Here is a 13,383-nt window from a genome sequence, read left to right on the forward strand (position 1 = left end):
AATTATGTAACTTTTGACGACTGTAGCAAAAGCATTTTCTAAGTTTTCGGTTTCTTTAAGTCCATTTCGTCAATAACGATGATATAGTGAAATACATCTTGAATAATTTTTCTAGGAAATCCTAAAAAATTACCCCTTGGATAAATGCTATCAAACATCTACTTTGGGAATGGGATTTTTGTGAAAAAATATGAGCTCTCAATTCCTTCCAGTTTCAAAGTTATCACAATTTTTCAAAACTTTTGAATTTTTCCCGCTAAAATTGCTTCTGAAAAATTTTTAAACCGAAAAATTTCGGAGGCCTATTTTATGCCTCCAATAGGTTTAACTAAGTTCAATTAGGCCGCTATTAAATTTTGACGACTGTAGCAAAAACAATTTTTAAGTTTTCATTTTTTTAAAGTCCATTTCCTCATTTTTCTATGTTTTTGTTATAGGAACTTCTTTATTAAAATAGTCCTTCTGCCTAGTTTACAGAGTCTCTAAGGGCAGGGCGCGTGGGACTAAATACCCCGTTGCCTGTCCACTTTAATCATGTTTGTACGAGTCAATGTTTACGTTTATTTTTTGTACTTGTTGTAACTTATTTGGTACTTGATCAGAGAATTAAATTCTTTCTTTCTTTCTTTAGTGGAATTATTTTCACATTAAATTTATGTACAAAACAGCTAAATTCTAGAATTTCTCATTCTCGACGTGATTTCATCCTCGTCATCTTTGCTGTTCCGATCAGTCGTTTGCACTTTAGGGCCACCCATTGAAACATGTGCATCTGATTTGAGTCCTGATACGCCTTTAATTTCGTCCCATTTCAACTGTTGATCATTTTGACTGACACGTTTAACTTTTCTCGCTCGTCCTGTCATATTTTGCCGGTACTGAACCATTCTGTTAAAGTCTATAATGTACACATAGCCACTGATCATAACTTCAAACTGGCCCAGTTCTGCCAAACTGTTCACGTTTTCGTCTCGACTCAATTGGGCAAATGAAGTTTTGGGTTTCTGATGGGACGTAGCAGGTTGATGCAGTAAACTGGGCTGAGATTTGATACTTTGGTAGGTTGTGTGGAACTTTTCCAGTTCTCTACTGGTTCGCTCATCGTATTCCCACCAACCTGAAAAGGTAAACCAAAAAGTGTATGCATTTCAAGGTTTTAAACGAGAACACCAAAACAACTGAGCATATAGAGATATAGAGTTGTTTATTCCGGACTGAGAGAATTGCGCGGGTTGTACATTACACGACTCTTGCAACTTTCCATGCAGCTTATATGCAGTTTGCTTTTTTGAACAAGTACATTTGATTTATCCGGGTTACCAGTGATCCGGGTTAATTGTTCCGACCCCCACTTTAGTGGGGAGGGGGGAACTATATACTCAAATGTTTTTTTCGTTCAGTAAATTTTGGCCGATCGATATATTCATCGCAGAGAGTTGAGACTGGTATCATTAGAAAGCTCGTCCAGCGTAGAATCTGGAATTAGAAAGATTTTTTTAATTTTCGTTTTTGACAGGGAGTAATCGATGTTTAAAGATTTGTGAACATTCGAGTTTTTATTCACATTTTATGTAATTTTTGCTAAAACTCGGCTCAATTTTGCTAATATAATTTAAAATAAGTTAAAATTTTTAACGCTAGAGTGTTATTGTTACCGTTAGTAGAAGAGCGTTGCTGAACTGTTTGGAGATTTTTTTGGCTGGAAATTTTGATAACATTTTTGAAATTCAGACATTTTTCATCAAACAATGCACAAAATATGCTTTTTTGAACCACTTTGTTTAAGTTTGCCAAAATTGGAGAACTGAAATCCGGCGCCCTAGAAAAGTCATGTGGAATTAAAATTTTGCCGTTTTTTCAAAATTTAAATCGATAATTATACGAAATGCATCATACATTTTTTTATTTTTGAAATATTTCCCGTAACAATTTGTCTCGTTCGCAAACATTTGAAACTCATGGGTGGTCTTTTGGACGCGTGCCATAATCAAGGATAGGTTTGGTATCATCAAGGATTCTTACAAGTTTTTTTAATTTTTATTTTGGTGCTGCCCTTTCAAAGCAATTTTGTTTTTATTGTTTTTTAATGCTGATTACTGACAAAAAAATTTCAAATCACGGCTCAATTAATGGCAACTCTCAATTACGTAAAAATGATGCCAACTGTAGATATAGTATGTTTTCAGAGAACAATGGTTTTATGGCTTTGAAGAAGATATTTAGTGAATTTTAATTGAATTCTCATGTCTTGCATTCAATTATTACTCTTCGCAGTCTGAGTACTGGGTCGAGCTGAAAAAATCCAAATGGCTTCTTCGAGAGGTGTAGGTGAACCTCTACAATGCATTCATTTGTTATCAAATGCCTTATGACACTGAATATATTTGTTTTAAGAAAATTTCAGTGATTTTTTGAACTTGTCAATTAATCATCTTATTTCTGTCAACTTTTACCTTAATTTCAGTAAATAGAGGTCAAAAATTCTCTCATAAAAGATACAAACTAATCTTTGCGGATCTTTTTTCATAATTTCAGCTTCTTGGTTTTGGTACTACATTTCGTACAAAACTGATTTTTGTGCATAATTGCCCATTTTTGCTGTTCTTTTTGTTTCTTTGTTAATTGTCACATTACTTAACAATCAAACTAAAAAAGAGTCGCAAAAATTGTAACTGAATATACTTATTGTTTTCAAAGCCAATGATTTTAAGGGCTGCTACACCGTTCTCTTGCAGAAATCTGTATAGTATTTTATATTTTGCCCTGTATTTGTTAATTTTTGTTGCATGCCAAATTTTGGACAATGAAAGAACTCAATGGCCAATAGACACGAATTATTAAATGAACTTAATAACTGATATCAGTATATAACTAATGGTTTTATTGACTTTCAGATTAATTTTTTTCAGAAAAAATGAAAGAAATCTTTAACTTATCCATTTTTGTTCTGATTTTCGTCTTTTTGTATTTTACAATTTTGTATCCACTTCGTTATTTAGCGTCATTATTAGGAGATCTTGTTTTTGTTTGTTGAATCAAACGATATAATTTTTCTTTTCGTTAAACGTTTTGACTGATGTCTTTGGGATTAGACGATTTGTTTAGGAAGAATAATGTCAGATTTAGATACTTTTCCATTTTTGTAGTTTTTTTTGTTGTCATTTTGAGATAGTCGTTTTACAAAAAGACTATGATGTTCAAAGGAGACGCAAGTAAAGATTTAATTTTCTCGGTGTTAATATTTTATAAATGTAATGGCTTCAACACGATGGTTTCGTAAAGTTGTTTGTGAAATTTCTTAGCTCTGCCTGTATTTAAAGTTATTTTATAGTCTTATGAGTTGGTCTCACTAATAACAGGCGCAATTACTTTTCGAGGAAGTTGCAAAATGAACTGTCTACTCATTAAGTCAAAACTGAGCTTATGTTGGCCATGAATTTTGAAAACTCGCTTTTAAAAAAGACAATGAATTTCTGAGCTTTGCCAATCTTATTTCTGTTAACTTGTAGCTTAGTATTTCTATAGACAAGTCACATCCTTGACCTATTGAAATAAAATTTCCTCTTTATAACCGTTTTGTTTTCCTCGAATGGTTTCTGTCACAACGAGTTTTCATAAAATATTAGTGGTTTTTGTATAATCGCGCATTTTTGTAGGTTTATGTTTTCTTTTCACATTATCACAATTATGGGCGGTTCTCTGGCCATTTGAAAAAAAAACCAATTAAGAATTGTTAATGTCATTAATGAGCAGCTCATTGATTTCAGTTGATGCATTATAGTTCAAATCAGTTTGACATTAATTCTTTTCAGAGAAAGCAACGTTTTATTAAACTTTGCTCTTGCTCAATTCTTGACTTGTTACCAAGTCGCATTGAGGAAAAGTCCCAATTTTTTTCTAATGAAGTACATGTTAATCTTCTTTAGTATATGTTTTATCTGATGCTATTTTGATATAGATATTAATGGTTTTAAAAAACTGGACAACGAGTTTTGGTCGTAATTAATATTTGTAATTATTTGATTTTATCACCGTCTTTTCTGGTAGTCATATTAATGACAGGTCTCATCGGCCCTCTAAGGTAGATTGTTTTATTCATTTAGTAATTTGCTGAACGATATGTAATTGTTTTAAATCTCCTCCTTTTGGTAGAAAATTAAGTGAAAAATGTAGATGAGCGGGGTCGGAACTTTAGGTGCGAACGCACATTATCGAGCCTCCTTATTCAATTTTTTTTTCAGTCAAATCAGATATTAATTTCGATATACAATTTGTTGATATTTGCTCCGTGAGCTATCATATTTGAAAACAAATCTTACAGCCTCCGATATTTCTTTTCAGTGGAATAAATTAAACTTTTGTAATAGATGCTGTTTAACATTTCTTTGAAGTTTGTCAAAAAGTTTATTAATCTCACTTTAATTTGAGTGTAAACACTCAACTTTTGTAAACAGGAGAAAATCAAGGACTAAGCCAATAGAGCCCTATCAGGTTTTACCACCCCCTTTGACATAAATTTATATTTCATGGGCGCGAGTAGACGTGTTAATCACAAGTCAATTATATCAATCAGCAGGTTAAACACGTGACACAAACCCATCCAAATAAACAAAAAGAACCCAAGCTATTTTTCTTCAAACATTTTTACCCCCTTATTTCTAAAAGAGTTGATACATCGTGAAAACTTCGAACGGCGCCACAAGATTTCTCTGTCACAATTGTTGACCAGGTTAAAAAAAAGGCGTTAGACGTCGTCCATTCTAGCTAGTTGGAAACTGTCTTACCTCTATAGCCCGAATAGTACCACTCAATTTAATTCTATACACACATCGAAATCCTCTAATTTCGTCCTCTAATTTCTCCCAACGTTTTAAGCCCGGGGTCGTTATAGCACTGATACTTCGGCAAAACTACGAATGAAAACCTAAGGGTTTCTCGGGTCGCAATATGACAAACGTTAACCCGAGAAGTGGTGGGCTTTAAACATAGCAATTTCTCCATAGTTGAAAAGTGTCTCACCTCTATAGCCCGAGTAGTACCACTTAGCTGACTCTTCGATGCCACTAACGCTATTTGAACGACCCTGGTCAAAACCACAACGCCCGTAACTATGCTGCATACTCGTCCCACTTTTACTGAAACTTTGCTGCGGGTATTTGGGCTTAACAGGGGATAAATTTGAGGGAAATTCCAGATCGAGCAAAGCTTCTGGTTGAGTTAGAATTGTTTGCGATATTTGAGATCGACACATTGCGCATTTTCCAGTTCGCAAGGCCACGCCTTTGATGCATAAAAAGCAGAATTTGTGTTCACATGAGGGTAATCGGACGGGTAGGACAAACGCCTCCAGACAAATTGGGCATTTTGATTCGTCCGGAAGAGTCGGAGATTCGGTGCCAGATATGCCACTTTCTGCTGACATTTTTTTGCAAATTAGCACTGCATCAGTATCATTATTTTGATCTGTAAAATTTGTATTCATCCTTAACTTTTAAAATAATGCGAACTCCTTCCTTTCACTAAATTGAGAACTAAAAATAACATGTCCCCCACCCCCCCCCCCCCGACACACAGCAACCCCTCATAACAAACAACACGTACAAACACACACATAGGCGCGACTAAAAAGTTCTTTCAAACTTAATTCGAGAACAATCAAGCACCTAAGTCGTCGTCAGAAATCAGAAAAACTTCCGAAACAGAGAATTCAAAAATATTATACAGAAAATAGCAAAAAAGAAGAGTATTCGGATCAAGCCGAAACTGCGCTAATTTGAATATTCGTGAAACAGACCTCGAAAATTGAGACCAAATATTCAAGGCATAGTGTATCATCAAGAAACTTGAAAATAAAATCAGTAGATACGAAAAATAAAGACAAAAAATAACTCCGTGAAACCGATAAAACTTCTTTAAAAAGGAAAGAATAAAACACATACATAATGACCAAAATTGGTTGGCAGTTCAATGTCACCCTTTGAAATATTAGATTGATCAATGTTTCAACAGCTAACAAATGTGTCAAAAGCCAAAAGATAAACATAACCGACTAACGTCAGGTGAATTGCTCTCAAACGACCAGCGAGCGGTTGACTTCCGTAGTATCCAGCTGCACATTAGGTATGCTAGCATTAGGTGGGGGGGGGGGGGGGGGGGTGAGCGGAGTGGGAGGTCAAGCTATGGGGGTCGGGTTGGGAGGGCTAGACGAGAGGGGGGTTCAAATCACCAAGGGTACGAGGGTGGACAGGGGGGATATGCGTTTCGTTGAAACGCATATTTAGAGACTAGCACGGCGTAAGGCATTCGGACTAGTTATCGCATAAAGAACACAGGACTAATATATTTGCTACAAACTTCGTTGGAGAGCAATTAATAAGGCTGTGTCTTCCTTTCAAAACATACAATTAAAGATTCCAGTGAACATTGAAAAAAAACGAAGCCATAAACTAATCTGAAAACTGTTCAACGGCATATTTCAACAAAGTTCCATGCGACAAAATTGCACCACTGCCATAATTTCTTTTGATTCTTTTGTTTTTGAGTTGGCACAAATTTTGAATACTTTATTTTAAACAATGTTTGTAAATACGAAAGCTTTTAAATATTAGAGAGAGAGAGAGAGTTAATTTATCCTTGCTTGTATAGTATAAATACAGAACAGCATAGATTTAGTAGAAAAAAAACAACATAGTATTATTTATCTTCAAGCAAGGAAAGGACACGCAACGAGGTCGTTTGACCTACTTCACAGCGTGCCCAGATGTATACAACATAGATGATAAACTTATTAACATTTTTCAAAAATTTTTTTTTTCTTTTTCATTTCTTAACAATGATTCAAAAACGTAACACAGAACTCAAAAGGTAACTTTGAACAATTCACTACTGGATGCCCTCTTCTATGGCAAATTTTTGCATGCACAAGCGAACATCCAGACTTCGCCAACTTTGAAAAAAAGAAGAGAAAAATAAGTTCTTTATATAAAAAAGACTCGAATTGAAGAAACATTGTTAAAAACTATCTTTAGAATTTAGAAAAATCAAATTTTGACAGCCAAAAACGAATCGCGGTGCCTTCTACGAAGGCACCGCCACAATTTTTGCGTAGATTTTTGTTATTTTGTAAAGAAAGCATCTAGAATTACAGGGTTCTGGAAATTTAGCAGAAAAACACTTTTCGAATGAGTTCCTCATTTCCAAGAATATAAGATTCTTTTAAATTATGATAGGTCATTGATATTTGGCTATAGGTTGAGCTCCCGATAGAGTCATGCAAGAGTCCTTGAATTTTCAAAACATTGAATAACGTTGAAGCCCGACGACTTATCGAATTTTGCTCCAATTTAGATCTGCATAACGGCACTTTTAGTAACATGTGTTTTGCTCGTCTTGTCGTTAAAAAATGTCTTTCAAACTGAAACATACTGTTTAGATAGTCTTCGGCATGGAAACTGTTAATCGATTTTAAAACAAACTTAAGCAGCTCATATACATGTAATTCAAAAACTGTTAGAATTTTGTTTGCACAGAATAGATCTTCGCTTTGATCGAACCGACTCTTAAAATAAATTAATTTAAGAATTTTCTTCTGTAGCAGATGAATTGGAGCTAAAGACGTGAAGCTAGAGCATCCATACACCAAAATTCCATATTGTATGATAGGACATATGATACTCTTGTAATATTCTATTAACTGGTACCTTGGAGCGAAGTGTCTTAATTTTGATATTATACCACATTGCCTACTAAGTTTTCCTATGACAAGATCTATATGAGAGCTAAACAACAACTTTGAATCAACTATTATGCCTAAATATTTACATGATGGTTCCAATTTAATTTCTTCTGATGCGATGTGGAATCGCTCACTGGAAGCACTTGTTTTTAAATTTAATTGAACCGTTTTTAGCATATTGAGCTTAAGTTTATTTGCATTTAACCAAGCGGCTACACTATCTAAGTCATCTTGGATAGCTATTCTTGAGCAACCTAAACTGCAAAGGTTGGTGTCGTCAGCAAAAAGATGGACACTAAGTTGATTACACACTCTTGGTAAATCGTTTATATAAATTAAAAACAACAGTGGTCCAAGTATGGAGCCCTGAGGGACACCACAAGTTATATTTAACGAAGTTGAAGTCACACCGGCCAAGAAAACTCTCTGAGTTCTATTAGATAAATAGCTTTTACACCATTCTAGGCGCTTATGACGAATACCATAACTTTCAAGCTTACGGAGCAATATTTGATGATCTAGTGTATCAAATGCCTTCTGTAGATCCAGAAAAAAGTTGACAACTTTGAATTGGCTTACTCTTATTCTTTCAGTTAATTTTGCCAATGCATCTATGGTGGAATGCTTTTTGCGAAAACCAAATTGCTTGCGATAGAGAAGATTAAAATGTTCCAGGTATTCGTAAATTCTAGAGAACATTGCCCGCTCGTATATTTTACTCCAAACATTTAACAGAGAAATTGGCCTATAATTGTTCTCTTATAGTCTTGATCCCTCTTTATGCAATGGAATGACTTTTGCTTTTTTGAGCTCAGTGGGAAAAACTCCTTCACGAAATGATTGATTAATTAACAATGTGAGGTATTTCGTGACAACAGATTTTGTTGTCTTCACTACAATATTACTAATCTCATCTTCACCGGATGAAGATTTGTCCGGAAGTGAATCAATAATTGCACTTATCTCAGTATCAGAAACTGGATATACTCTCAATGTCATATTAACATCAGTCAGGGGTGTGACTGCCTCGGAAGGAATACTGCGCTGAATATTTTTGCCAATACTAGCAAAAAACTCATTAAATTTCTCAGCTACTTGAAGATTAGATGAGTTAGGTGCAGTATCCGACATGCACGAGGAAAGCTTTGGAACTGCATTATTTACCAAATGTTTTCCTGACAGCTCATTTAAAAGTTTAAATGTTTGTCTTGAGTCTCCGATACATTTTTCGAACATGTTTCGATAATAAACCTTTTTCGCCGTTTTAATACTTTTTTCCAATTGAAGTCTAATATCTGTAAACTTCTTGCGCAGAGAGCCATTTGACTTGTCTGCTTTCCATTTCCTGTGAATAAGATTCCGCTGCGTACGTATATTTTTTATTTTGTTGTCGAACCATTTAGGTGTAGAATTTCGATTGTGCGGGGTGATACGTTTTAGTGGAGCGTACTGCTCAGTAACGGTTAGAAAAATGTGATGAAGGCACTAAAGCATGAATTTGCACAACTACTGTGTGCTGAAAAAACATTACAAAGTTCGTGACTCAAGGCAGATAAGTAATTTTCAACAATACTGCAGTTACGAAGAAATGATGTATCCCTTACAATTTTGCTTTCCAGGTCATTTGCTTTCACTGTCCACTTCAACGTAACAGGAAAATGGTCTGAAAAGCTTTGATTTTCAAGTATGTGAACATCCCCTATCAAATTTTGAAAAATGAAGTGGTCTACGCAAGTTGCTGATTTTTCTGTAACACGGGTGGGTTTATTGGGTGTTATAAAAAAAACCATTTGAATGAATGGCGTTTTTATATTTTTTCGTGAGCAAATTTTGTTTCATCGTATCAATGTTAATATCCCCACATATTACAGTTGGCAAGCATTTGGAATTTAAATTTCCCAAAACTTCTTCTACTAAGTCCACAAAATCAAGTTTATTTGCTCTTGGTTTGTTGTATATTACCACTAGCCGGAACTCGTATCCTTGTTTTTCTATGGTCGCAAATAAAGACTCCTCGATCACGCAATCCAGTTCTTTTTGAATAGAGCAGTTAGCTGTTAGTTGAATCATAATGCCACCGCCTTTTGAGTCACGAACTTTTGAAGCTACATTTTGGTAACCAGTTACCAGTAGTGATTTTGGGTCGTCGTTTTTAGATAGCCAAGTTTCAGTCAAGCAAAGAATATCAGGTGGAGACTCAAGACTATGTACAAGTGCTTCCAGGTCCTCTATATGTTTTTTTAAGGAGCGAACGTTTAAATTTAGAATAGTAAGTGAACAAGAATTTGAAGTTTTAGATTTAGGTGAAGTCACTGCACGAGGAGGTGGGAAAAATATTGCTATGGGATGGTTGGAAACATTTAACAAAGTCTGAAAAATTATAATTCAGGTTCCTGGCTGCTTCAAGCAGATCAAACACTCTGTACACTCTTTTGTTTTCTTTCCATAGGTAAAAAATCGTGCCCTCCTTTGTCCAGGCTGATTCAACCCTAGGATCTCTTTTCATCATTGCCAGAAACTTTGCTCTAGCAGGTGATATGTCTTCGAAGATTTTTACATTACTTCTAACTTCCGACAACTTCTTTTTGTTTCGGAGTATCTGCGTTTTCACCAACCGTCTAGCAAAACGGGCAATAATCACGCGTTCACCCGCTTTCCTGCCTGGGAGTCTATGTGCCGTTGAGATGTCCCTTTCGTCGACTTCCACTCCAATTATAAACTGATAAATTTAAATGCCTAAAGAGAAACGCTGGCGTAGAATATTAATCAGTTGTAGATTTCCAAATTGAGAAAAACGGGCTAATGGGGCAATGAAATGAATAAAATCAGCAATTATCTCTCAATTCTTATTCGCAAAATTGATAATTGAAAAAACTGTCCGCCACACTATAGCTTTAAAAAACAACCATACTATGGATTTCCGAGTCTTTTACCCAAAATATTAACTATCGTATTGGCGTGATGCTGTCCAAAAATTTGAAGCATTTAGCTGGATTACCATTCCATCTTAGAATCACGTGTTGATTAAACGAGAAAAAAACAGCAAAACTTTGAGGTACAATTTGAAGATTTTACCGTTGCTTTTTAAAATTAAACAAGTAATGAGTCTTCTGATATCGCTTTTAAAAATGTAACTGAAGTGTATAAGATATAAATACAACCGAAAAACGGCCAAATTGCTGTCAAACGATCGGCGAGCGGTTGGCTTAATTGAAGGGGCGTGCGTGAGGTGAGCAGAGCGGTGGGGGGGACAGTGAGGGGGGCAACGGTGGGAGGGGGTCTCTGGCTGCGCGGGGCCCTAGCAGGACTGAACGATGTGCACGGATGGGGGAGTGAAGAGATGGTGGGGCTGATGTGGAGGGGGGTGGGGCTGACTTTTTGGGGGTGAGGCTGATATGGGCGGGGAGGGGTTCAACCTCAAAGAACCGCCCTTCACATCATAAGTACAAGTCTCCAAAACAGTTTATTTGAATCGAAAACTTGGAAACTAGTGAGCTGAAAGGCTCTAAAAGAACCTAATGCACGCTGGGCGCTACCTGTTTATACCGTTTTTGAGGACGAAAAGTCAACTGGGTCCGACGAAACTCGGTCACGCAAAAAATTGCATAAAAAGATCAACAGGACGATTATAATTGCTACAAACTTCGTTTGAGAGCAACTAATCAGGTATATTCTTTAAAAAACTTTCAAGAATTTGAAAAAAAAATGTAAATTTTATCTAAAAATGGCTAATACTCGAGTCATTAAAAAATTAATAACCATTCCATTAACTCTAGAAAATATGAAGCAGCTTATTTTCAAACCTCGAAAGAGGTCCCTGGGCCCCTGGTGCCAAAAACTTTTAAAAATTATTTTAAAACTTTAAAAATTGCAAATATTTTTTTTATTATTCTTAGAAACACATTGCATTGAAATTAATAAAAAAGCGAAATCATGAAAACAATGAAATCTTGACAAATTATAAGAACTGAAAGGCAGAAAAAAAACCACAATTATGTTCATTATCTTGATATCACAAAATTAAATTGAAATAAAATATAGTACAACAAAAAGTAAATTTTAATGTTTGGCCTCAGCAAACAACCAAATTTATTGCACCATGTTCTTATCAAAATAAAACTCAAAATAAAACAAAAAGGAGTCCCAAACAATGAAAAATTTTGCCGCAAAAGTAAAAACGTTCAAAAAGTTTTTCTATCTCATTGAAAATCAAACGCTTAACGTTACACAACAATTGAACTATTAATAAGTTCAATTGTTAACCCTGAAGAGTACATGCAACGCTTAATCCAATCAACCCAAGCAAAGAAAAAATTGAAACTGAAAATTGCTTATATTCGTGAATAAAAATCTTCAAAAAATTCCATTTGATCTAGAAACCAAGCTTTAAACTATTATCAAACCCTAGAGGAGGTTCCCTGCCTCCTGAGGCTGGAGAAACCTAAAAAAAATGGCAAAAAATTTTAAAAACATTTAAAAAAAAATGTGAAAATTAGTATAAATTTGAGTGTTTTTGTGTAGAATACCAAACCTTTTTGTGTAGCTCTTTATAAGGTCATAAAAAGCACTTATGTCTTGCAAAAGAGCTTTAACAACTTTAGCCAGACTCAAAAAACCGCAAAAAAGACAAAAATCAAAAAACCGCAAAAAACACGAAAAATTGCAACATTTTGAGCACAAAAACTCCTCAAAAAGGCCTTTTAGCCCTAAACTATGGCCTCCCCGGTAACTTCATCACACTAAGTACTTGAAGGACTACTAAACGCGGCTAGGGGCCTCTAATGAAACCTAATGCCCGGTGGGCTCTAACTGTTTATCCCGTTTTAAAGGACGAAAAGTCAAGTGGGTCAGAAGAAAAATCGTTCAAGCGAAAAATCGCATAAAAAAAGCCCAACAGGACTATTATAATTGCAACAAACTTCGTTTGAGAGCAATTAATCAGGTAAATTCTTTAAAAACGAAAAAAATAACGGAAAATTTATCAGCAGGGACTGCTTTTGCAATATATTTATTTTATTAATAGACTATTATTAAACTCTTCTCTCCCAAATAGTACCACAAAAGATATAATAAGGGCCACATGTTTACCCGACAATGCAGATAAATCGAGGAAATATTAGAGCTCATTTTGGGAATCTTCTCTTTAGCCATCGCGACTGACAAGAAAAAGTAATAGCCTAAAAATGGCCATTATCAGAGTTTTGAGAAACTGCTATCAAACTTTTGCACAACTTCCTCCGTCTGTCCTTAAGACACCAAACATTTGTGGAAAAAGTAACCAGATAATGTTATTTGATCTAGTTATTTGAGATAGTTAATGTTATCTGAAGTAGAAGATGACGTCACTAGCCCAAAAAGCGTTCAAATAGAATTATACATCTACAGAGTATTCTTTTTCGTATCAGATGATGGTCATCGCAAAATCTACGAAAAAGTGCAACTGGGCTAAAAAATCTTAATTTCATTTAAAGGTGCTCGCCCTATTTAAACGACACTGAATGCAGCCGTGGAATGCCCAAGCCTTTATCATCAAATTACTTGATATATTTTGCATGTAAAAACTTAAAATTTTCTTTTGAAGTCAACTAGGCGGGGCAGTTACATCGATCGACGGCAGCCCATCAGACATTTGCATATTTATAGATGTC

At 35.2% G+C, this 13,383-nt stretch overlaps 2 protein-coding genes across 2 annotated transcripts in view; one reads left to right on the forward strand and one right to left on the reverse strand.

The window, feature by feature from the left end:
- Positions 1–261: 261 nt before the first annotated feature.
- LOC142345984 (E3 ubiquitin-protein ligase rnf146-like) lies at positions 262–5,466 on the reverse strand. The gene is made up of 2 exons (XM_075398456.1): positions 5,020–5,466; positions 262–1,117 (listed from the first exon to the last, which is right to left on the reverse strand). The coding sequence occupies exons 1-2, from the start codon at positions 5,420–5,422 to the stop codon at positions 669–671; spliced, it is 852 nt and encodes a 283-aa protein (XP_075254571.1). The 5' UTR covers positions 5,423–5,466; the 3' UTR covers positions 262–668.
- A 1,311-nt stretch (positions 5,467–6,777) lies between these two features.
- LOC142345946 (uncharacterized) overlaps positions 6,778–13,383 on the forward strand; it is a 280,658-nt gene continuing 274,052 nt past the window's right edge. Inside the window, exon 1 of the mRNA XM_075398413.1 lies at positions 6,778–6,791. The gene's annotated coding sequence lies outside the window, so the exon portion shown is untranslated. The remainder of the gene's footprint in view (positions 6,792–13,383) is intronic.

Source organism: Convolutriloba macropyga, chromosome 9 (genome assembly GCF_964194025.1).
Source record: "Convolutriloba macropyga chromosome 9, txConMacr16.3, whole genome shotgun sequence".
In the NCBI taxonomy this organism is placed as follows: Eukaryota; Metazoa; Xenacoelomorpha; order Acoela; family Convolutidae; genus Convolutriloba; species Convolutriloba macropyga.